Source organism: Rattus rattus, chromosome 14 (assembly GCF_011064425.1).
Source record: "Rattus rattus isolate New Zealand chromosome 14, Rrattus_CSIRO_v1, whole genome shotgun sequence".
Lineage (NCBI taxonomy): Eukaryota > Metazoa > Chordata > Mammalia > Rodentia > Muridae > Rattus > Rattus rattus.
Window position 1 is genome coordinate 30,704,935 of NC_046167.1, and position 26,166 is coordinate 30,731,100.

General features: G+C 45.8%; 1 protein-coding gene across 1 annotated transcript; it reads right to left on the bottom strand.

Moving 5' to 3' along the window:
- Nucleotides 1-3,566: 3,566 nt before the first annotated feature.
- On the bottom strand, nucleotides 3,567-23,831 carry Map3k8 (mitogen-activated protein kinase kinase kinase 8). The gene is made up of 8 exons (XM_032885201.1): nucleotides 23,511-23,831; nucleotides 19,455-19,813; nucleotides 13,722-13,889; nucleotides 12,329-12,590; nucleotides 11,336-11,442; nucleotides 6,439-6,591; nucleotides 5,677-5,923; nucleotides 3,567-4,687 (listed from the first exon to the last, which is right to left on the bottom strand). The coding sequence occupies exons 2-8, from the start codon at nucleotides 19,788-19,790 to the stop codon at nucleotides 4,557-4,559; spliced, it is 1,404 nt and encodes a 467-aa protein (XP_032741092.1). The 5' UTR covers nucleotides 19,791-19,813; nucleotides 23,511-23,831; the 3' UTR covers nucleotides 3,567-4,556.
- Nucleotides 23,832-26,166: the final 2,335 nt, after the last annotated feature.

Genomic DNA, 26,166 nt, shown 5'->3' on the forward strand with positions numbered 1-26,166 from the left:
GATCTGGGACTTCCTTTGTCCCAGATGACCTTGAACTCAGAGATCTCCTTGCCTTGGTCTCCTGGAATTCATAGCCACCGTGCCTCAAGATCTCCATGCCAAGATCCAGGTCAGAAACTTGTATCTCCCAGTCTCAAGATCAGGATCAAAGATGAGCCTTCCAATTCTGGATTATAGTTCATTCCAGATATAGTCAAGTTGACAACCAGGAATAGCCACGACAGCAAATGTCAAATGTTCTGCTCTCTCCTGCTTTCTGGCCAGACCTAACAAAGGTACTTCCTGGGTTTCAGTAAGAAAATTGGAACGAATTTTCTTTATATTCTGTTTCTGGCTTTCCTAGTTAAATTACAGGTAAGTCCACACAGAGAGTTGGAAGATGTCTTAAGCAGCTCTTCAGACACTGTTCTGTGGGGATAAAAAGGTAGGCAAGACCTGGATTTCCCAATAGAGAAAACATCCAATCAGAGAGAGGAGGGGACCTGACTCTGTGTGTGTGTGTGTCTGTGTGTGTGTGCACATATGTGTGTATGTGTGTGTATGTGTTCATGTGTGTATATGTACATGTGTACAAATGTGTATGTGCTCTTTCCTTTTCATTCAAACCTAAAATAGTTAAAGGACCATCTTGTTGCTCTTTGAAGGCCATTCTTCTGCGCTCAGTCTCTGGGTTAAGAGAAGGGATCTTCAAGAAGGAGGATGAACCAGAAGTGTCCTCCACTCCTAGCTCCAAGGCTTCAGTGCTATCCATTAATCTTCTTTGCGCTGAAAATATTCTTTCTTTTCAACTTCTTTGATCATTCAGATGTATGTTAATTAGGCAAAAAAAACCCCAAGAATATTTGCGTTTGTACATGGACCACTACAAAACACATTCAAATAAAATGCTCTGTGAAGTTTTAGATTTGTGGGGTTAAGGAGATGGCTCTGTTAATAAAATACTTTCTGTGTAAGCCTGAGGACCTAAATTCAGATGGCCTGCACCCACAGAGAAAGCCGGATGCAGCAGTGCCTGTCAACACCACAACGCTTCGGTGGTAGACACAAGCAGATTCCTCCATGTTACCGGCCAGCCAGTGTAGCCAAATGAACAAGTAGCAGATGCAGTGAGAAACTCTGTGTCAAAAAAATAGAGTGGAGTGTGATGGGGAGGGGCGAACACAACACGACCATTGTCTACATACATAACACACACACACACACACATACATACACACCCAGCAAAAAGAAATTGGGAAGGTGAAGCTTCATTGAATGGTTAAATTAGTGAATCATTCCCTATTCTTAAAATCTTAGGGATTTTTTTTCCCAGCATGATCCAATTAGAATCAACCTATGACATCTTCATGAAGAGTTGTACTGAGAGATTGCTTTACTCGTTCAGTCAACTGAAGGTCAATTTCTATGTTCAGACAACGTTCCCCTGGGGTCCCTCACTGACGTCTGGGTAAGCAGGTCTCCACATCTGTTTCTCCCATATGTAGTGGAGCAGAAGTATCAAATTTGGTCAAGTCGTCAGGAAAATTCAATGAAGTGCATGCTCTCTTCTTCCAAGAAATATCTATGAGCTGCCCTCAGCTCAGCTTATTTCCTACTAGGAAGTAGACATGTGTCCGTCAGGAGCCAGCTGTCGAAGAGGCTGCTGCTGCTCTTGGGCAGAGGATGTGTCCTATGGAGTAGGGGCACCACACCCCTTTTTCCTTCTGATGTACCCAACCTCCCCTCCCCAGTGGCAGGTGCAACCCCTGCTGTTCATGCACAAGTACACAAATGCTTGTGAGATGGGTACGGCTTGATGCTGCTCCTGTCTGGCCCAGAGCAAGATGTGGGAGGCCGGTGTAGGTGCCTGCTCCTGTCACTGCCAATGGGCATGTCCATAGGCACACAGATGAAACTGACCTTTAAAAGCAACTTTCTATAGCTGAGACAATTGCTTGGCACATGTGAGGCCCTCAATTCCATTTCTTATACTAAAAAACAATAAAAATTGGCACTTAGGCAAAAATTAAAATGTCAATTAACACTTGACTAGAAATGTCTTTTTTTTAATGAATGATACAAATTGAAACTGAGACTCCTCTAACAATTAATTCCAAAATGGAACGTGCTTCCTTTCTGCTGCGATTAGACAGCACAGAACACCAGGATCTTTGTGTGCCCTGCAGGACCCAGCAGTTTTTTCCTCACCCCTGACCCCATGAGACGTCATTCTCCATCAACAGATCTGCCATCTAACTAGGCAGATTCTACCTGGCTGCCAGTGGAACTTGGCATGAAGCAGTCCTCAGACCTACAGAATGGCTCCTCAGGCTCTCCAGGGGAAACACGGGCTTTTCCTCTGAGTGCAGAAATGCATCATCAATGGAAGATCAGGTTACTGTATTTCTCAGGCAGAGGACAAGGCCAAGAGATCCCAGGAACCTTTTCATTCAGACACCCTTACACAAACCTCTATATCAAGGGCAGATCCAAGTCTTTTCAGGCCTCCTCTGGGGTCATGGAAGTGAAGAGTTCTGAGCCTGGAGTTCCATCAGTTTTGTGGTACACTCGCCTCTGCCCCTAACGAGGGCATTGCATTCCATTGCGTACTGAGCTTCTCCTACAGCAGAGTGGTCTTTCCCTCACAGATGATCCCACCCCGAGCAGCAGACTGAAGAAGAGCCTGATTCTGGAATCAGAAAGATCAAGTCTCAAACATTGGCCCCAGCCTTCACTTGTTTTGGGCTCTTGAGGAAAAAAAAATGAAACAAACAAAACTCAAACTGTTCCCTAAGAAGAACACATATCATACGTGCATGTCATGGGAATTACACGACATCATGGTATGGTTTTGCCATATTCCCAGCCCATGGCATTGTTTAGATGGAGCAGCCTAGGGGAATAAAGTCAGATGTTTGAGAATATTGAGTTCCAGTTTCCCTCTCCTCTCTCTCCTTCTCTCTCCCAGGAGCCATTGAGTAAGCAGCTTCTCCACTGCATACTCCTCTATGACACTGCTTCATTACAGGCTCAAAGGCAACAGAGTCAAGCATCCATGGACAGAAACTTCTGAAACCTTGAACCAAAGTTCAATAAACCTTTCCTTCCTGAAAACCAGGTATCTCGGGCATTTTTTTCCTCAGTGCTTGGATTCTGACTAGCATACAGAAATACAGTGCACCGTGTCCAACACATATGGAAAGGTCACATCCTATTCACTTAGGGGATGAAGTCTCATCTGCCTTCCCATTCAACTGTCTCCGCTGGAATTTGGTGAATGTGGTTCGTCTCAGAAGCAAGTTAGTTAGTAGTGTTAGCACTCATGAGTAAACAACTCCCAAGTCTGCACTCGAGGTGGCATAACTATATAAACACAGGACACACTCTCACTCGCCCCAACTCACAGCCATTTTCTGTGTTAGTGTTGTCAACCAGGGATAGAGCATTTACCAATCAGCATGAAGGAATTCCATGGCGGCACCAGAGGAGTCAGCAAATGGCAAAGTTTCTAGTGCCTGAGATGTGCCCCTCCCTCCAACATCTATCCCAAGCCTGTGACCCGGCTGAGAAATATACAATCTCAAAAATTAAGACAAAACACTCAGTTTATTTGGCTTATTTGACCAGTCACATTGGACTAAAATGTTGAAGTTCATTTGCATAATGTAAAAATATACTTTAAATAAGGTACTCATACTTTACAATGTTAAAATATATATACATATATATATATATGAAAGATTCATGAAGGAATTTGGAATAAAACATACACAGTATGCTATTTTTAATATAGAAACACTTTAAAGAAAAATAGTTTCATTAATTACAAAGGTATCATTACAAAGAATTTACAAATGTTTCCATTTTCTTGAAGGTCACATTTCTCATCCTTTGGGATGTACAGAAATTATGTGGTTTACACAGTTCTGTCCACATTTAAAACATTGTGTTTTAAATGTTTTAAGCATAGCATGTACAGTACACAGTGTTTCCATAGGAACATAACAGAAACTCTCACTAGTGGCCTGCTGCTTAATGGCTCTGAGTAAATCAGACACTAGTTCAGTGAATTGCTGTAATATTAGAGTTGTTCTATCCACCCAAAATACTATTAACTAAACTTATACTAGAGTCTACCAACCAAGGTTCAAAGAGTTACCATATAATACACACAAATATATACACAGGTCAGGTCTTCTGAGTTGAATGAAGAACCCATGGTTATATAAGAACCAAGAACAGGTATTTTAGGTTACTATCTTGTGAGAGCTATTTTTTAAATGTCCATTAAAGTGCAAAGTGAATAGAATTGTCATCAGAAATGATTCTTTCCTGAGCTCGCCACTCCCTTTTGTCCAGTCCCACCACCTGAGAAATGAGAACCTTGGGCTCTGGAACATGCCAGAGTAGCTTCACGAAGGGGGCCAGGGCTGTGACATTCCTGTGTCACTAGAGGTCTCCCTGCTTCCTAAAAAAATTGGGTAAAATTCACTATCCAGAGCTGCTGTGTAGGGTCTGTGAAACCAACATCCAGGAGAGAAATATCCATCCTACTGTGTTGCCAACAAAGCCATCCATCAGCCATATTCCAGGGTTGGTGGACCACGAACAATATTGAAGTAGCCAGCCAGAGCTCCGAGATCAATGTAGAGGGAACGCTGTCTCCTGAGCACTTCAGACTCCTCAGTGCTTCCTGTGCATGATGAATCTGCAGAAGCAACATGGAAACAATGGGAAAATGACATAAATGATCAAACAGCCCAGCAAGTAACAACTCCATGTCCCTTCTGCTAAGGAATAACCCTATGGAGCTCAAGAGACAGTCCCCAGCTGTGGCTCTGACACAGACGGCCTTAAGGACACCCTGGGCTACTTATGGAATAGCACATAGGTCGTAGGCTTCAAGTAGGGGTCAAGGAAGACAAGGAATGGTGTCGAAACTCTGGCATATTTTTCAGTACCTCAATTCCCCCCACCAGATCTAGCAAAACTAGACAGGTATAAAGAAAGATAGGCACTCCATCCAGGTTTGACCTCTGACTCTGAGCCTACGTTTAGTGAACAGAAGCCTTCTCCAGGCTCAGGGGAGGGGATACACTGACCTTCCTAGGTGGGAAGGATTCATAGCCAACATGGAGACTTTCAAGCAGAAGACAAAAGAGCAAGGTGGTACTCTCGGCCAAGTCCGAATGTTCCCAGAAGCCCGCCCATCCCTAACGGCAGGCCGCCACTCTCCATTTGGTTCTCAAGTCAAAGGATAGTCTCTGTTTCAAATAACGCAAATCAAAGGCAACATCCAGTGACTGTGTTACCTCAGTTCACAGTGAAACTAGCTAGAGTTCTGGCCATGGGTGAGCTGATCCAAAGTGTTGCCTGAAGGTTTTCTTCAGTTTCTCAGAAGATATTGCATGATACTGAGGAAGCCACCCCCTTTCTGTTTCATTTGGGTAAGGGTCACTATGTTGTGCTAGCATCTGGGCAATGTTCCTGTCTTAACTTCTGGAGATGTGCCTGATTCCTCCATGTGCATGAGTACACACACACACACACACACACACACACACACACACACACACACACACACCAGGCGAGTGTTTTCAGGACCCACATCAGAGCTTTCCTGTGGGCAGGAGGAGAAAGACCAGTGGCTCCACACCCACAGGCCTACACCCACTCACAAACAGCACGGTGTCCTACCAGCAATGTTCTCAGGAAGTTCTAGCTCCTTCCTGCTCAGCAGCTTCTTCCGGTCAAAGAGGGCAGAGTCCAGACTCTGACACCGTGGCTGGTCCTCTCTTGGGGGATTCAGGGCTTCGTGTTTCAGTAGGTCTGCTGCTTTTGGGCGATGGTTGGGGTTCCTCTCCAGGGCGGCTTCTATCAGCTCCCTCATGCCTGGACTGCAGTCACCAGCAATATCTTCCAGGGGAGGTGCCTGCTTGTGGATCTGTCAACAAACCAGCTCTGTGAGCATGGATGAGGTAGAGACATATCTTCAGCAGTAATGGCTTCATGAGAGACCTATGTCCCACTGCATGGCCTAGCAAATGCTCTCCAATTTTTTAGGGGAGGTTCAATCAGCTTTGGCTTAAATAAAGCTGGGTTTAAATTAGCTGTGACAGCTTCTTATGGGAGTCCAGAAGTGGCTGCAACAACAGGAAAATACCTGCATCTGCCTCCTCCCATGCTCTAGTCTATGCCAGGCTACTCAGCAAAGCAAAGGGGGGTTGGAAGAAACAGAAATCAATAACTACTGTATTTTCTTCTATTAAAAAGAACTGACAAGTTGTCAGAATCTGTTGCTTCTAAGTGTGTCTTGTCACACAATGGGGTGGCATATAAATTCTGTCTCATTTCAGTTTGCACTTGAACAGCCTTTCGTATCAGTAACAGAATTGGCAGCCACCTCTTGTGGGTCACAATTCTCCCATCGCACCATGTCTTTGGTTGACTCTCACTTACTATGTACAGGTAGGAGGGATAGGCCGATCGAGGATAGCGCTTCACCCATGGTGGGGTGCCTGTCTGCATGTGAATGAGCGTGGCTCCAAGGCTGTAGATGTCTGCTTTTGTGGAATGGCCCCTGCACAGAATCACCTCAGGGCTCATGTAGATCTGAAAAAAAAAAAGAAAAGAAAAGAAAAGCTACATCTATCTGCCTTTCTTCTCCCTGTCCAGTACTAGAAGCTGGCTCCTTCACCTATGTGGTATTTGCTGCATGCCCTGGCTTTCAGAGGGAATGCTACTGCAGTATCCCTCAAGCCAAAGAAAATCCCAACATGTTCTGTAGAACATGTTCTCTAGAGTCAGGACAATTTGGATGAGCCGTCACTGCAGGACGATGAAGAGCAGCTCTGTCCCTGGACTGAACACACAACAGATCTGAGCCTACTGATTGCCATTGGTAGACGTTCATCAGTTACACAACAACTGTTTATTAAGACACCAATGCTTTTAGACTTAGCTGAGTCTAGACCTACACTTCTCCCATTTATCCCTTCATTTGGTAGCAGAATCCTGCAGGGTTTTTCCACCAATGGATTAGAAGGGAAGCGCCTAGAAAAATAAAGCGTAAAGCTGGAAAAATGACCCAGTGAGCCACTTATTCCTGCCAAGTAACCCAGTGACTACGTAGCAAGTGCCTGACACAGCAAGAGTGGGTGCCTTCTGAGCGGAGCTCAAGGACAGCCTGGGCTACAGACAGAGACTCTGTCCCCCCTCCCCCCCAAAAGAATCGAGATAAAAGATAAACAAAATAGAGCATAATCTGCATTTGATTTCCCAAGTTGATGCTGAGTAAGTAGGGATAGTTTCTTTAAATTTCACTTTTCTAAATTTAAGATGCAAATGTTAAAGAAAGCCCTGGTCACCAATAATCTATAGTTATGTCTGACACAGAGCGTAGGGCTGGCCTCACAGACACAGGGTGTAGGGCTGTCACAGGCACAATGTATGGCTGCCATAGATACAGAGTATAGGACCATCACAGATGCAGAGCGCTAGTGTTCTAATTAACAATACAGATTGCATAACTCGTAAAGGTACAAAGCCCTCCGAAATCGAAAGCTTTTGAGCTGGATGATGACATGAATGGAAACTCCCACATCTGCCCTCATATGACCAGCCACAGTAAGAACACAGCCACACTTAAAATAGCCTACCTAATATCCTTTAGGTTAGTGAACCCTGCGTCTCTACTTGGGTCCCATCCTCAGGATACCTCACAACACCACCAACACACAAATGCTCCAAGATGAAACAACAAAAGAGGAGAAAGTGAAGAGATGGGGGAGGGGAAGAAAGCAGAATAAAGAAAGAAGGGAAAGGGAAGGAGGAGAAGGGCGGGGAGGGGAGAGGTCAGGAGAGGAGATCTCAAAAGTGTGAACCACTCCAGATGCCTGGCCCCTCAGGTACGAAGTGCAGCCTGTCTTTAGCTTTAGAAAGGTTTTATGCTGCTGTGTAAATATGGGGAAAGGGAAAGGGTGTTCTCAGAATTTATTTCTGAGTAAGTAGAAAATCAGCTTACAAAAATGGGGAAATTGCCCAGTTTCCCCATCTTCGCAGGCTCAACTCTTTCCTAAAACACACTTCCTTCTGCCCACAGCCAGCCGGCTGCAGCCGGGCTCCGTGTCCACCCACTGTCCCTGCAGACAGTGCACGTATGTGTCTCTTCACTTTTAAAATAAACACAATCGCAGTCTCAGAATTAAAATTAAATATTCAACTTTGTACCCTGTGACCAACATGGAGTTACACATGTACAGCCTGCCAAGAAGAGTGGAATTCCTGCTGTTGACACCATCACCAAATATGGTTAAGAGATGATATGTGCTGACCGTCAGTGGAGGATGCCTGCCTCCTCCCCCTCTGAGATACAGAGTAGGGACGAAGCAAATGTATACACGGACAGTGTCACAACTCTCTATGCTCACACTCCCAGCCTATGACTGGAGCTGGCAGTCGGCCATGCTGAGCTGAATGCAGGCCCTCTGGCACACAGCCAGCAGCTTCCAGCTCAGTGTTCCTCCTTCCGAAAGAACCAGAACGGGCAGGTCAGAAAGGTCCATCTTTGAGCTGGCTGCCCGGAAGGATTGGGTCAGAGCGGACGCACTGGTCATGGAGTTGTCTAACACACCCCCTATCCCGGGAATAAGGGAAGCACAGGGGAGCTTGAGGTCAGAGCTGAGGCCTTGTGCTTTGTAGCAAGGAAAAGAGGCTGCCATGTAATGCCTGCATGAACACATGTGCACATGATCATTCTATGTTAATTTACAGGCATGAACATATGTGCACATGATCATCCTATTTTAACCTTCAGGCATGAACACATGTGCACATGATCATTCTATGTTAACTTACAGAAGTTAATACTAGACTTAGAAAAAAAGTAAGAACTATAAAAATCAAAAACAAAGAAACACAACAAACTAATTTTAGTATGTTATTTATAGATCCTATTTTCCCCGCTCTGAACCATCTAACTAAAAACCAGTAAATATACACCAGATTAACTTTGGGTATATATGACATGTTACAGTATACCACTCAAGTTACTGTCTAATACTCTGAATATTAATGTAGAGAAAGAGAGGGAGAGTGAGAGGGAGGGAGAGACAGACAGAGAGAGAGAGAGAGAGACAAAGAGAGACAGAGAGACAGAGAGAGAGACAGAGAGAGGGACAGAGACACAGAGAGAGCACTATCCAGAGGTGCGGTCTGTAGCTTGTGAACTGTTCTACAGAAATCTGAAGCAGACACTGCCTTCCCAGCGGTGGAACAATCACATGTTCTAATGGAAGTAAACCTGCCCACTTGCCTAGTTAGAAATATCTAATTTGCTCTTTTGTATAAGGAGTAAAAGCAGACTTGCTGAAAGTTTGCATCAGGACTTCATTATCCTTTGCGATCACAATCAGACTTCCACGGTGAGTACTGTGCTGCACCCAGTACAAGGGAGACAACTGATGGGGGTGGGGAATGAGAAGAAACACCAGGACCAGTTTTGAACTGAATAGCTGGAAATTACCATCAGCTGAAAATACTTCATCTAAATACTACTCAGGTGCTGGATGGGTGTGACATATGCCCCATAATTCTAATAAGCACACAAGAGGCAGGGGCAAGAGGATACTGAATACAAGGCCAGCCTAAGCTATACAGTGCATTTGAGGCCAGCCTGAGCTGTCCCAAACTCAATTAAAAAGAAACTCTATTGATGACCAAGACCTGTGACTCTATACCCAACCATCCTGGTGGAGAATCTCAGACACACAAGATTTTCCCCAACATTGCATAATTTTCAACTTGACTGCACTGCCAGGAAGCAAAAGCTATTTTTTTTCTCTAGTACCATAAATAGTTTTGTTTCTCAAACTGGTTCCAGGGAAAAGGGTGGGATATCCCAGAACTGTACTCCTGACTAATGCCAAAAAGTGCAGAGACACCTTCCAAAGACAACGTCCTGAGCATTAAATCCAATCAGACTTGCTACTGTAGCAAAGCTCTCTTAAGAAGCAGGAAACACACATCCTTTAATTTAAAAGAGGCTTATGAAGCTAGTTTGACCTCAGCACCAGGGAGGCTGAGGCAGGAGGATTATGAGTTCCAGGTCAGCCAGGGCTGTATAGTGAGGCCTATCTCATAGAAATTAAAACAAAGGAATCATAGGAGCTTATTTAGACCCAGGAAGGGCTTTCTTGTTGAGCTTTGATTTTGACCGGCAGACTGGCTACATTTTATCACTACAGATTCAAACAGGGTGTGTCTGTGCTCAGGACTTCAGGATTAAGCTATCCTGTGATGAAAGACAGGCAGGCATCGGTGGCTAGTTCTCAGTAAATGCTAACAACCAGGGCAGGGAAGACATACTGGGTTGCAGTAGTTAATCATAATTTGATATGTAATAATGTGGTAGTTCCGCTTAAAAAGTTACCCATAATTTAGAGCCCGAATCCTTAGAAAATAAGAAACTAAATCCTTCTTCTCCAAGAATTCAAGCTTTAGGCTCTGCTGGTAACTTGGGTCCCATCAGGCACCATGCCACAATCTCTCCATTGTCTTTTTATAAAATAGAACAACGCAGTCACCTAAATGCTCTAGTAACAGCATTTATACACAATAATTCTAAGGAAGAAATGATTCATTCAAAGTACTAAGCAAACTATAAGTTCACTATTGTTCTCTAACAATTTTATAGTTTTAAATTCTGAGTACCCCTTACCTGAGAAGCTTAGAACCAAAACATCTCTGATTTGGGAGTTCATATTTGGAATATTCGGTATATTTGTGGGCTTCACTTTCACCATGTCTGTCTGTCTGTGTATGTAATATATACAACACTGCACATGTGACACTTTCTATCTTGAGCCAGGATCTCTTCTTCATAGCCCTCTATTCCAGGCTACTCTCCTGTGAGCCTTGGGGAAGACTTCTGTCTCCTTGGATCTACCCACAGTCGCACTGGGACAATCACACTTGGCTTTGTGTGGGTTCTCAGGATTTGAACTCAGGTCCTCAGGCTTGCATTGCCTTTACTCAGCAACCTCTCTCTTGCCTAGCTTTCTAGACTTTTGGATTAGGAACGCTCAACTGGTTCTCCGTTTTGGCACTGGATTGGCCGCAAGTGCTTTGTGTTGTATAAATAAACATAGTAATAAATAATGTCTATAAATATAACCATGCGTATTTAAAGTCATATAAATAGAAAAAGGCAAAAAGTAAAATGAGTTTGTTCTGGTGACAAAGATCATTCAATGTTGTCATTTTTTCCCCTTCCTTGCTGTTTGCCACAGAATTTCCAGACCATCACTTATATTCTTAACAAGACAGTAACAATTTTCACACCAATACAATTAGTTACCTCTGTTCCCCGGAGGTCCTTGGGGAGATAGACATCTTCTGTCATTTGAACACTCAGGCCAAAATCTACCAACACAGCTTTCGTAGACATGAATACAATGTTGCTAGCTGCAAAGAGAGGGGTTTTTAATGTGAGTTAATGCAACTAACCCAACAAGAAAACCTCATCTAGAAAAGCAAGTTCAGTCAAAACAGAAAGAAATGCTTCTGATAATGATATTTGCCTTCAACCCAGAAGAGACGAGTAGGGTAGAGGTCAGCGGAAACCACCCGAGGCCTGCCAGGAACCCACCTAGTGTGGGTGGATAGGAGCTACAACCATCAGGAAAGCTCAAGGCTTCGGCTTCGAAATCTAAGACATACACAAGCTACTGTTGCTAGAAAAATAAATATGTTTTTCTGACCAAAGCTGTGTATGTCCAATTCAGCATCAAGTATTAAAGATTTATAGTGGGTCTCTCTGGTTTATTTTATACTATATCCGAGTTCTAACAATTTGGTTTTTTTTTTTTTAAGAGAATGTTTAATGAATTATTGCCAAATTATGGCTCAAAATTAAGAGAAAATTAACTCAAAAATATATGCCTACGTGCTTGCATTATATAATCTCTCTCTCTCTCTCTCTCTCTCTCTCTCTCTCTCTCTCTCTCTCTGTGTGTGTGGGGGGAATCAAACCCAGGGCCTCCTATGGGCTAAGCAGGAGATCTACCACTAAGGTGCACCCTCAGTTCTGCACTGTTTTTAAATCACAATACAAGGACAGAGGCAGCAGGCACCCAAGAGACACGTGGTCATAATCCTTGTATCGGTTTCCGGTCCTCAGCCTCCCTTCTGACTGCTAACGTTCTTAGCAATTGGCCTTCCTTCTGTGAGCCTCTTCAGGAGCACAGAAAAGGAATCTGTGTCTGCAGGAGTTGGCTGCTGCTGAGTGCGTTTGGGTCAAAGCATCTCACTTGCCCCATGAAACGGCAACAAGGCAGACACCACTACTCACGTTTGATATCGTGGTGGATCACTTTCTTGGAGTGCAGAAAATCAAGTCCCTTGAGAACGTGCTTTGTCACCCAGATAATTTCAAATTCTCTCATGGGCCCACAGCTCTCCAGCTTCTCCAGGACAGACCCTCCCTCGCCGGCTTCCATGAAGAGATGGACAGTGTCGCCCCATAGGACCGCACCGTATAACTCGGCAATGTTCTCGTGCCGGAAGCAGGCCTGGATTTCCACATCTGATGGCTTAAACTGATCTACAGGGATCTAGCAACACAAAACAGGGGCAAGGGTCTAAACAACTTCAGGACAATAAAACAAACCAACGAATATCAGACAATATAGATCAAGCCAAAAACCAGAAGCCAAAATAACACAAGGACACTTTGATGTGTACGACAGGGCACTGTGGTGTCAAGAAATGTTTACCACAGACCCACTTCTACATATATCATGTCATCCTTAGATATGAACTTTTTCAGACATTAAAAAACAAAGTAGGGAAAAACTCACTTTATTTAGAATTTAGGAATCCAAACAAGGTTCCAGAATAGTGACTGAGGTAAGAATTTCCTATGATGGACACCCTTCATTTCCATGGTTCCTAGAACAATCTGTTTCCCAATCTTCCCCCTCACTGTGTGATAATATGAAGAAGTCACTGGTCCCTTGATCAATTCAGACTCAAGCCTAGAAGATAAGCGCTCACCCATCTCTATATCCCACAAAAGTTCAGGCCTCCATCAGGAAGATTCTCTTTGTGATCAAGTGTTCCAGACCATAAACATTCACTTGTCAGCACCTGCACAGCTCTCAGAATGCTACCTTGGCAAACAGTGCTCAAATGAACAGCCCAGAATAGTCCCACAAGTGGACACACCTCTGCTGGGTGTCATTAGGCAGTGAGTTACTGGGCCTCTCCAGATGTGTACATTCTTAGCTGTCAGCCTGCCCAGGAGTGCTCTGAAGTATTGAAGCATTAATTTTAAACAGTCATTGCTTAACAAGAGATGGGGTCATATTGGCAATCGGTACGATTGAATTCAGCCCTATAATTCTGTAGTCCTGAGGAACACCCTGTCTTCCTAGTCTCTGTTGCCTGCCATGTACCCCTCCCCACAGGATAGCAGCCAATATCTTCCATATCAGGCAAGCTCCCATACTCCTACTTAAGGGAGATGGTGTTATCTAAGCCATTGCCATACACACCAAAATGTTCTTTTAATTAGATTGCAAGCTACAAGACACCTAAGTAGAGATGTAGGAGCTGAATGGTCCCGGGCCACAAGCCACTCCAGAAGTGACAGACACTTTGGGGTAGGAACCGTAGGTAAGACCTAGTGTAAGGGTAAATAACCCTAAGCCAGGAAGTCAGACACACAGTGTGGCTGCACGCACCAGTTTACACGCCATTCTTTTCTTCGTCTTCATGTCTTGTGCTAAGTACACTTTTCCAAAGGCCCCCCGAGGAACGAAACCAGAGCCAATGTTCCTATACGTCAGCTTCCACGGGACAAGGAGAACATCTGAGTCGATTTGGTAGCGACCATTCTGGGGACTGATTACCTGTCAGGAAATACAGATGCTGAGGTTAGAAACATGCTCACACACAGCCCTTCGTGCAGTGGTTCCGTGTGTAATTCTGACATTACAGGCTATATTTAGAACTTGAGCAAGCCAGAGAAAGCTTGCTTGTAACAGACACAAGTTCCTGGTCCAACCTGCTCATATTTCCAAATGCTTAGGAGTAGCTAGCTGCCAAATAGAAGTTGAAAATTTATTTATCTAAGGAGTCTGACGACAGTGACCCAAAGACTGAAATGAAGGCTACACCTCAGCCTGGCGGTTGACTCGAGTCTATTAGAATGTGATACCAGTCATGAGTTGGCAATGCGACATAAATAAGGAAGGGCAGAGCTGCTTCTCTTTGGCTTTCTTGCTTAATTTAATGCCTGCCTACTATGTGCCCTGGGATGGGCGTGGTGTTGAGGAGGTAGTCATGAGTAGAGATTGGTGGGCCAGACCTCAAAGGGTTCATGGGCAAAAACCTTTAGACTCAGGACTTTCAGGATAAGCGGACCTGGGACTGGGAGTGTTGCTCAGTGGTAAAGCACCGGTCTAGTTCTCCTAAGGTCCTGCGACTGACATCCAGCACCGCATACATAAACAACAAACAAAACCCGCTTTGGCGCAAAGAACAAGAACAAAACCAGTCCCATCGAAACATCAAGAGCTATATCCTGAGAGCAACGTGGGATGAGAGGGTGTCCACCCAAGTCCTCCATGGCGGGACACTCCAGAAATACCAGCACTGAGAAGGCAGAGGCAAGACAATAGTGAGGGCTAGGTCAGCCAAGGCAACACGGGAAGAACATTAAATAAATAAATGAAGAGTGAACACCCTAATGGAAATAACATGCTAGTCCATGGGAAACATGGCCTGGAACATGTTTTAAAAATGTCTAAAGCAGTGGCTCTCAACTGTCCTAATGCTTGACCCTTTAGTATAGTTCCTCATGTTGTAGTGTCCTCCCCCCAATTACTTCACTGCTACTTCATAACTGTAATTTTGCTACTGTTGTGAATTGTAAAGTAAATATCTAATCGGCAGGATATCTGACATACAACCTCTGTGGGCTTGTGGCCCACAGGTTGAGAACCACTGATCTAAACTGTTCTGAGGAACCGTCTCCTAAAACGCCAGTGGTTTCCTCAGTGTGGTTAATGATGTTATGGCCTGAGCTATCACTCCAGGCCTTAGGAATGAAAGAGCATTGAGCTGCCTTAAGAACTGAAGAAGAATGTGCAGCCCCTAAGCCTGCCCCAGGAAAGAACAAGCACTTGATGCCACTGTCGATGCAGCCATGTCTGCTCACCACTGGGGGCAGACCAAAGGGCTGCTCCCTCAGCCTCCAGAACTGCCAATTTAGCTCCACAGTCCACAAACGTGTGCTTGCCGTTAGCCAGGGAAGAAGGAAGTGAAAAATAACCCAATACTTGGGTATGCAAAAATCACTAAATTTAAAACAATGTTTACAGGGTGCCTTTGCTGAGGTGGAACCAAGTACAGATCCTTCCAAGAAATAAAGAGAGACCATGGTCTTATCTCATTTAAAATATGACTCCCCAAAGAAGTATTACCTCTTGTCACTGTAGACCTCACTGCTGAGGACATTGTGGTGGTAGTCTCTTCCACATTTAGACAGGGCTAGGGCCCTGGCCACACTTGCTTGGGTTCCCCTTCCTTCTTGTCATCACGGAATGCTCCAGTTAACCATCTCAGGGTTTAACCCATGTTCATGAAAGTTTGGCTTTGTACCAAACTAAGTGTGCTATGACCCAACTCCACCCATCTTATTCTACACAAGAGGACATACGGAAGGATCGGCCACTGCACTCCGGGAGCTAAGTAACGACCTGTGCTTACTTACTTAGCTGTTTTGCATCATTTCATTAAAGTCTATGGCCAGCCTGAGCTAGGTTCTATTTTTCTTTCCATTGCATAGCTGAGGCTGGCTCCAAGGCGTGAAGCAACTTTCTGATTGGTGCCAGGATTAGGTTTTGCACTTGGTTCTGCCTTACCCACAGCCAGAGTGCTCACATTTTGTGTAAGAGCCTTTAGAGTTCCAGATGGCTGTAATTAAAGCCACGCTAGAGTGCAGACTCAGTTCTTCAAAGCCATCCAGGCGAGGGCCAAGTCCCAGCCAGTGACCGAGTCATAGCATTCCTGGCTCTCTCCTTAGCTCCAGGCCTTTCCTGATTGGGTTTGCCATGGATTTTTACCTTTCCTAGGGCTCCAAACAACCTCAAGGGAGCCTGCGCCTTTATTTCTGCCCGTTCTCCAATGTACCAAAGTCACTTTCCAGGACAGACACTTGACTTATGCCATCTAGTCTCCCACCCAGACACTCATTTCTATATTAAACCACACAGGGCGGTACCTGAGAACATTTTTTGGGTATTTTATTGAGTGAGCTGTGTGCCCCAGTCTCTTTGAAGTAGGAGTGGGCTTGGCTAAATCCATCGAGACACATTAGCTGAAACAAAGGCTAGGCTACATCTCTCCTACCCTCCTGGGGACATGAAGGAGGACATATATTCAGACCCTGGTTAGTAAGACAGGGAGTGAGAATTTCAGAGGTTCATCAAATATACTTAGAGAGGATGGGAACGGGGCACGGAGTAGAATCTAAGGTTTTTTTGGGGAGGCGGGGGGAGGTCAGAGATGTATTTGGTTATACATTAAAACAAACTTTCTTATGGTCAGAACTTGACAAATGCGTCACTGAGTGTGCTAGGTGATGGTTCTTCCCAGTGGGTCTGGAAGAACAAACCAGAATATTCCACCAGAGCTGTGAACAGCCTGGTTCAAGCACCAAGTGGAGGGTTGAACTCTTCAACTCCAAGAGGGTCATCATTCCGAATGCCACACCAGTAACCCTGAGTGAATGAATTCAGGGGGAGGTGTGTTTTGTGGGGTACGGAGGGGGTGTCCACATACAATCCCCAGGGTCGAATGCCTGGGGACTCATTTTTATTTGCCTCCAGGTCACATGGAAACTGGTTGTAAATAACTTGGCACTCTGACACAGAGCAGTTCCTAGGCTTTTCCCCTGGCTTCGTCGTGCAATCGTTAACATATGTTATTTTAAGGGAAGTAGCATGCATGTAAACACACACCTGGGGAGAACCAGCCAACATATCCATGCTTTGGGTTATTATTTTAATCTGTAGTTCTCCGTCCTGTCTAATTAACTTTGCAGTACTCTGTGTGCTGGCAGCCGGAACACGCAGGTCTCTATGCCTGTGAGCCTTTGCACATGCTGTTCCTTCACAGAAAACTCTTTACTTCATTTAGATGGCTCCAACATGATGTTTACACCTTGGCATGGGTGCCAGTTCTTCTTGCAAGCCTGTGCTGACATCCTCCTTTTTCCTTCCCCTGTGAGAAATCTTGTCTAAGCATTCCCACGGCTGTCAGAAAACAGGTACGCTGTGGCCGAGTGTGCTGTTATATTACCTGTTCACTTGACTACTGCAGCACAAGGCAGTGAGCTCCCCGGGGCACAGACTATCAGAACTCTGTCTAGCAGGTATGTCTACCAAATGAACAAGGAGGTAAAGAAAGGTTTCTATCCCTATGTAGGAAGCTTTTACAGACACATTTCACTATGGACCCAACCTAGGTGGCAGCTGATTCTCTAACACAGAGAGATAAGGAACAGCAAAGCTAGCCCAAAGCACACAGCTCTGCTAAGCCTGTAGATGAAGGATGAAAACAGAAAGCTCTTGACTAGATGATAGACGGCTCCACAGAAGGTGCCAGGCCACGCCTATGGCCATTATGCCAGACCAGCTCTGACCAGAGACCACTTATGAGGCACACAGCTGTGACAGATTACCACCACCTACAGGAAACAGTTTCGTTTTTAATGCCAGTATCAGGAAAGTCAAACACAGTCCCGAGAGGCCTGGAGACAGATCCACTTGCCCATGAGCGATACTGCTTCCTATCATCCCATTCTTTCTGGTCTTCTTGTCTTATATTTTATATTCTTCAGCATGAAAAGAAAATACAAGTGCTTTTTAACATTATCAAGCACCCTGCCTTCACGGTATCTTTGATTTGTAATTTTCTTTTTAGTTTGGATCTGCTCATATATTGAGCATGGGCTCCTTAGCAGGAAATGACAACTGTTCCTTCGCACCTTTGCTGGTCAAGTTTGTCTGTCCTCCGAATGACTGGTTTCTGGCCCATCCTGCATTCGCTCTTCTGATTCTACCCCAAAGAGACACAAGAAACCACTTTCTGGGAATCTCTAAAATATCCCAGTAGTCCTTGTGTACACGGACCATGGTCCATCTCTCCTCAGTGAGGGCGAGCACACCCAAGTCTCTATGTATTTACAAGCAAGGACGATTAGTTAATTCCGCTTGTCCTCATTTATCAAATACTTAAGGAAATGGAAGAAGTGCGTGCACACTGCACTTCTCATGGACCACTTGTGCTATCTTGACGCACACTCCTCTAGCTTTACCCTGGCTGAGAAGATCAGAGATGGCTACTGCTTCAAATAACGAATTCCCATTTATAGAATGAAGTCATATCCTACAGACAAAGCATTTAGTCCACTGTTAAGTGGTAGACCCACACCAAAGGGAGTCACACCCCTATGCAGCACGCGAGCTTGCGTCTTACTGAGCCAAACACAGGTCACAAACAACTCCCTTCACAGCTGACCTAAATTACTGTGCTACTTTTCATTAAATAAACGAGACGATTAAGATTATTATTACTGTTGCTATTGTTGCGATGTCCTTTGTCCCAACTCAGGCTCTTTGGGAAGACCCCCAGCACGGGCCATGCTACGCACCGAGCAACAGAGAGCCATCTCTACCAACAGGCACGTTTGTGACTCTCCACCTACTCCTTTGCAAACTGTCCTTTTTACAAAATTAGATCACCTTCTAACCATCGCCCACGTATTCACCTCTGACACAATAAGGACCTGACAGAATGCCAGACACACCTAAACACTCCACCTGACCGACAACTGTGGCAACCAAGACTTGTCACAATATTTTTGGAGTATCTGCATACTTGCGATGACTAAGCACCTCCATCACCGTGGGTCATGGCCACTTAAAGGGAGTGAATCCGCGGGTAGCTATTTGCCAGTTGTAAGCTGCAGTTCTACAAGAACCAAATTTAACCGAAGGTGAGAAGGGAATAATTCCACTTTCAAAACTATTAAGCCAGCAGTCATTTGTCTCCTGGCCGATGAACTCTAATTAAGACCCTCTCTTTCGTGTGTATAATGCATAAGCCTTTAAGTGAATTGTCAAAACAAATCTGGAAGGTTGAAGGTACAGTTAGGGTAAAATGCTTACCTTCCACGCCCACTAATAAACAAAGCATATTCCTAATTGCTTCTTCGTAAGATCACTACTAAATCACAGGCTCCTACAGTGGAACTTGCGTTGAGATTCCCTTCCCATTTTAAGAGGCGAGTCTTACCAGTAACTACATTCTTTAAGATTTGCATCTGGCAGCCATTCTAAGCCAAGTTCAGTGCCATCAATGGACACAAAGCTGAACACACAGCACTCAACTGATGAGAAGAAACATACCATATTTAATAAAATCCCAGATTCTTGGGGCCGACATCCGTAAAAATGCTTCGTCGTATTCGAGATATGGTTTGCAAATGCGAGCAGATCCTCCACAGTCCCGTATCTGACAGACGACAACCAGGGCACCTCCTGGCCACTCCGAAGCAGCGACTCTGAATGTTCCTTGTTTTGATTGCTGTCTGGACACATGGTCATCAGACTGGGCTCATACACTGCCGGCTCTTCACTTGCATAAAGGTTCTCCATGATGTCCAGGACTTCCGATACGTTTAAATGGTTAATTAATAAATCAATCTCTTCTTTTTCGTCGCTTCCGGTGCTCATGTACTCCATCACTGTGGTGCCTGCTGGGGAGTCTACAGAAGGAAACACAAACACTTCTTTCACTCTAAGGTGTTTGTATTGGAGACCACAACGCCTGGGGATCAGCTCCTCCGTGCCTCTGTTCATAATGTGGGTTCTTCTTTGCTCACACATGGGAATTCGAGTGGACAGTGCCAAGTTCAAAGGGACCTCAGTTAGTCTTTAGCCCAGGTCGCTTTGTAGGGGAAACTTGAGATGCTGGGGCCTGGGAGCCACTCACCCTGGCATCCGCTTTAGCCACTGAAAACAAACTTTCACTTCACACAAACACAGCGGAGAGCAGTACGGGTCTCTCTGCAGACTGAGGTTCCTGCCTTTTATAATCACTGACCTCGCACAACTTCATTGCCTGCCCCCAGCCCAAGCTCAGTGTGGCTTTAAAGAAAGAGCAACTTGAAAGAGAAAGAACCACTTGACTAAAATTCAGGAACTAACTTGGCAAACAAGCTCAGTCCCAGAGAGAAGGAAGCATGTGAAACAGAGTTTAATCAGAGCACATGAAATGGTAAGAAGTTAAGTTTGTGGGAAAAACCTGGTGGGAAGAAATTAAACAGCTGTGTAGAAAGGGGCAGGAGCTGGGATCCTAGATGTGCCAAAGATAAACAAGTATCAGCAAGGTGACTCGTTGACCTGTGAGTCACAGCTCCCTCCAAACACCACAAAGCAAAGCACACATCTTCAGGGTCCCAGAAAGCTAATTTAATACCTAGATCAACTGACCTGGAGAGGCTTTCGTAGGAGAAAGAGCCCAGGAAAATCAAACCTGCTCTAAGCAAGCCACGGTGCAGTTCAACTGACTTCACCAGGCAAAGTGACACTTCAGTCCCACATGGTCAGGTGCTATACTTAGGAAATGTAAGTGACAAAAGTCAAGCAAGTTGATTTTAAAAAAAAAGTGACAATGAAAAGTGATGCTGTCCCTCTGGGTCCCAAGATAACTCCACTCCACAACATATGAGAATAAAATAAGAGCACCTACGAGAATTAAGCAAACTTAAACCTGTCTGACTTCAGCCTCTCTGGAAGATATGTCAGGTTTGTAAAAGCTCGGGTACTTGGCAAGTTCTGTAGTGTTGGGAGTGTGGAGGCAGGCGGCCCCCGAGCTAGCAATTCCAACTGGGCCCATGAGCTCTAGGCTTAATGAAGGATCTCCCTCAAAAAGTAAGCTGAGAAAGACAGCCAATGTTGACTTCGTACAGCTTCCGCATGTACCAGCACACACATGTACTATGCATGTATACCTGTATGATACACACACACACACACACACACACACACACACACACAAGGATGTACACATGCATACAGTATACCAATACTCACATACAAAGTAACAAAGTATTACTCCACCAAAGCCAGGCACCTGTATCAACTTGGAGCTTCAGCTCAAAGTTCCTGGAAATTTCCACCAGGGGCATCTGCACACGTGATCGAGTCATGTGCTTCTGATGTACAAATGGTGACTGAAGAAGGCATCTAGCATCCATCCCACACTAAAATACTCCTGTCCTTATGCCCGAATCTCACCACCAACCTCTCTGCCTATGAGATGGTTGGGCACTGTCTCTCATTCTCTCTGTGCCGCGATTTCCCTCAGCTTCAAGGTGTGAGATGATAACAGCCCCTACCATCCAATTAAAGAGGCTCCGTGCAAAAAGTTAATTGGTGTCTGGCGTGCAGTAAGTTACACTGTGCCAAGCACTAGGATACAGACCTAGGTCAGCGGACACCATGCTGGGCCCCCTTTCTCATCTGCCAGTCCCTTTTGACTCCCTATTCCCCAGACTGGTAAGTTTTTAAAGATCGTGCCTACGCTGAAACACAGAGGGAAGGCGAGCCCCGACCTCAAAGTCCACCAGTATTGGTTCTCACCACACTTAAATCGAGACTATGGTCCACACGATCCCTTCCCAGATGTCTTAGACATCGCTGAGGAAGATTGTGATTCAAGTCCCCTATGTGTCAAGCTACACAGGAAGTCTTGTAAGCTGATAGGAGAGAGAACCTTTAACCTCAGTTTCATACAACCATTAGTTGCAGTTTCTTCAACTGTAGAATTTACTAAGAAAACAGAAGTTAAAAATCATTTGGCGTTAAGGCCCCCTGGGTAAAGGCTCTAAACTGAACTGGCAAATAAACGAGCGGAGAAAGCAATAAAGTCTGTGACTTGAGGAAAATGGGGAGGGGGTTCAAACAATTCCAAGTTATGCACTGTTCTGGAAAGGAGACCAGTTTGGGTTTTTAAGCCTGCAGAAAGGCTTGAACAAAATGTGTGCTTTTATAGGCCTTCCTCAAAGCCTAAGACATCAGACACACACATATATACATACACACCAAAGGGACACACACACACAGGACTATAATGGGGACAAGACGGGGGCGGGGGAGGACAGGGAGATGGAGGGGTATTTAACTCTGAAACTTTCTATAGAGCTTGCTCAGTTCCTGAGAGGCTCTTGTCACAAAGATCTGATGCCCCGATGCCCCAACATCATGAAAAGGTGCCTCTGGAACATAAAAAGGCCCTGCACCCTCCTGGCTCAACTAAGCAGACCACACACTAGCTAATGGTTTCTGAGTTACACAAGACCAGCACCTCTTTCCGTGCATGGTGAAGCCACCTCAGTTTAGTGACAAACACGCTCAGCTTAAAGTGCCTGATCCCGGAGTCAGGTAAAAATCCTCACCAAAACCCAAATGGCCATCAGGACGGAGTTAGTGCAGTTTTAGAGATCGGTATTCCAAATGCAGAGACTGGCTTTTTGGTAATTAAATTTCAAAACATTAACTAGAAATTAACTTAGCATTATTTCAGAAAGCAACTGTAAAAACCCAAAGCAGGAATGTAAGGCTCTGGGCTGTTAGCATCTTGATATTCTGCCTTACAATGGGGGGTGATGCTTGTGTTAGTTCCCGTTTTAAAGAGGGGTTTTCCCCCACTGAAACAACCCATTGCTCCTTAGGACATAATCTCTTAATATATTTTTCTTTTGAAAAAGTCCCAGAAACATGCTTTCTGGCCTTGCAGAATCAAATTCACTCTGGTACAAAACTTCAAGATGCCTCAAGTCTCCTGACCCTATTTTCCTAGGATAAAGTCTTTAAGGACCAGAACACACAAGCCTCAATCCATCAAAGTCGGGTGCCTCAACAGAAGTCTTATAATGCTAAGCAAGTTTAGCTTTACCACCCCCCCAACCTCCATTTTATCAAAAACGGATTTTGTTTTTCTTCTGGTCCCAAATATGTTTCCTACAACTCCTTCTCGACCCACTTGGCCCCTTCAGGTAAGCAATTTTTGCTTATGGTAAAAGAAGCCCAGCGATGGGCAACCACAGTGGGATCCTACAGCCTCCAAATTGCACTCACCCAGGCTCAGCAACCAGAACGCAGCCGTCCAGGCAGCGTCCCCCGCAGGAGACGCGGTGAGTGCGTGTGCTCCCGTCCACCACCTCAGCCTAGACCGACACTGACTGGTCACCCGGAATCCGGGAAGAAGGAGGAAGGGGGAGGAGCCGCGAGTCCACACCTCCCGCGGCCCTCAGCAAGGTGCTTTCCAGATGTACCTGCGTGCAGCGGGCCACCCCAGTGTCCCCTGGTGGGAGGCACGCACCGTTTTAGAGTGGGAACCCCCAGGCATCCAGGTGGAACGCCCCCGAAACACACTCAGGGTACCCCAAGCCCTGTTACCTGAGTGTTCCGTGTGCCCGCCCGGAGCTCGGGCTTGGTGGGCAGCGGGTGGCTTGCCAGCGGGAGCCAGACGTACGGGCGTCCGGACGACCGGCGGCGGACCAAAGGCCCGGCGATCCGCAGCGGGAGGAGCGGTACGCTGCAACCCCGGACTCTCGGCGTCTGAACTGGCCCCGGGGCGGCGCAGCCGACGCCAGCGTCCTCCCCGCCTTTTCCATTTCCCCTTTCTCTCCGTAAACAGAAAGGCCCTGCCGGCTGGCCCAGGACACGGGAGCCCCCGCGATGGGAAATTCCGTCCTCCCACCCTTGGGCCCCGGGGCGCGGGGTGGAGATGAAGGCGGAACTGGGCGGCGCGGCCGTGCGGATCCACCCAGCCCTGAGCTTGTGTTCCAAATCTGTGTAAGGAGCGCGTCCTCGCTACCGGAGTTTGCGGTTCCAGATCCTCCCCAGGACCTGCCCGGAAGACGCGCTCTCCCAGTCTCTGCGGGAGTCTTTTGAGCAGCTAGGATTGGTCTCGCCCTGATTCAATTCAGGTGCACTGGCTGTGCTTAAAAGTTTCGGCCAAAGTCGCCTGCGGTAGTCTCTGCTAGCACAACTAGTTTTGATTTTTAGTCTCCTGGAACCAGTTGTTCAATGGCACAGTTCCACTATTAGAGCTTGCCTACTAGGATCCCTCTGGCCCTTAGCTCCAGGTAATAATTTAGGAGTTTGCTCCTTTGTTAGAAAGTTTACTGAAGGAAAGCGCCTTCAAGAAACTCCAGTCACCGCTTTTCCTGCTCCTCCCTTCAAATACCCACCCCCACCCACCCATCAACGATGACCTACTAGCAGCCAGGTACTTTGCAAGATCCCAGAGAACAAGAGAGTGATCTAATTGATCTAATATGCATCCCACTGGTGAGACCTGTGAGACCCTGGCTAAGGTGTGAAGCCAGCACTCCCTTGACTGAGGTGTTCAGTCTGACCTTTACAGTGTCCAAGCTCATGGTCCTCACCAGGTTCAACCCCTTATGATGACCTTTCTATGATCCCTCTGCAAAATGAATTGCCCTTAAAAAAAATATCCTAAGAAAATTTCTGGCAGAAGTAGGACAGAAAGCTGGGGTGAGGAACTGCACCCACGTTATAGAACCTTAAGGTACATACAAGCAAGACTAGATTTACTTGGCGAGGAAAGTTGCCTGGCCCGTCTGCAATTACTTTGAATGTGAGAGCATTGTGTGACTTGACATACTTTGATGGTTACAGGAATCTCTGTAGCTCCCCTTCTGGACAACATGACCTTTCTCTTCTCACAGAGAGCTAGCTAGCATAGCCTGCACCAAACAAGCAGCCCAGGAATTTGCAAAAGCATCCTGCACCTCGCTGTCCTGGGACATCACTCCTTGGGTTTTAGAACTGGCCAGAGAGCCGATCGGTCCAGTCTCTGTGGAAACTAAAATACCCTTTAGATTTTCTGCAGAACCCCAGATTAGAAATGAGTTTGCCGCTACTGCTGTGTGAGATTCGTCTCTCTCTTGTCTGCTGACTTAGGCAATAAAGGATGGGTTTATAAACACTTCAAAAATAGAATCTTAAAACCACGCCCCGACCCGCCCCGCCCGACCCGCCCCGTTGGATGAGCTCATTACACCCTGCATATTTTGGGAAGTGAGTTTCTGAGTTCCCTGCAGAAGGCTCCTCAGTACAGCTGTACTTTAATGGCTGCTTAAGGCAAAAGTAGCCACGGACTTTATGTTGTGGGGTGAACTAGAAAACTTACTTTCAGACATTTTATATTTTGTCTTTTTGAGACAGGGTTTTTCTCTGCAACCCTGGCTGGGCTTGGAACTTACTCTGAAGCATAGGCTAGCCTCGAACTAAGAAACCTGCTTCCGGAGTGCTAGGGTTAAAAGTATATATAAACTACCTCTGGCAACTTTCAGACTTTTTAATTTTATTTATTTACATTTCAAAAGTTATCCCTTTCCCAGTTACCCCTCCACAAACCCCTTATTCCATCCCTCCTTCCCCTGCTTCTGTGAAGGTGCTCCACACACACCCCCCAGTCCCACCTAAGGACATTAGCATTCCCCTACAATGGGGCATCTAGCCTTCATAGGACCTAGGGCCTGTCTTCCCATTATGCTAGATAAGGCCATCCTCTGCTACATATGCAGCTGAAAACGTGGGTCCCTCCATGTGTACTCTTTGGTTGGTGGTTTAGTCCCTGGGAGCTCTGGGAGGTCTGGTTGGTTGGTATTGTTGTTCTTCCTATGGCGTTGCAAACCCCTTCAGCTCCTTCAGTCCTTTCCCTAACTCCTCCACTGGGGTCACTGAGCTCAGTCCAAAGGTTGGCTGCAAGCATTCACTTCTGTATTTGTCAGGCTCTGGCAGAGCCTCTCTGGAGACAGCTATATCAGACTCCTGTCAGCAAGCTCTTCTTGGCATCCGCAATATTGTCTGGATTTTGGTGTCTACATATGGGATGAATCCTTAAGTGGGGCAGTCTCTGGATGGCCTTTCCTTCAGTCTCTGCTCCACACTTTGTCTCCTTATTTCCTTTAAATGGGAGCAATTCTGGGTTAAAAATTTGGAGATAAGTAGGTGGCCCCATCATCCAACTGGGGCCCTTGCCTAACCTCTGGATACGGTGTCTACAGGTTCTCCCTCCCAG

Bases quoted from the DNA above. Each gene is read 5' to 3' on its own strand.
- Map3k8 (XM_032885201.1), bottom strand. From the start codon at position 19,790: ATGGAGTACATGAGCACCGGAAGCGACGAAAAAGAAGAGATTGATTTA. The intron at 5,924-6,438 runs GTAAGTGAGAGT...GTTTGTTGACAG, and splicing joins ATCCCTCCTACCTGTACATA to ATCCACAAGCAGGCACCTCC. The intron at 4,688-5,676 runs GTAGGACACCGT...TTGCTTCTGCAG, and splicing joins ACTTCCTGAGAACATTGCTG to ATTCATCATGCACAGGAAGC.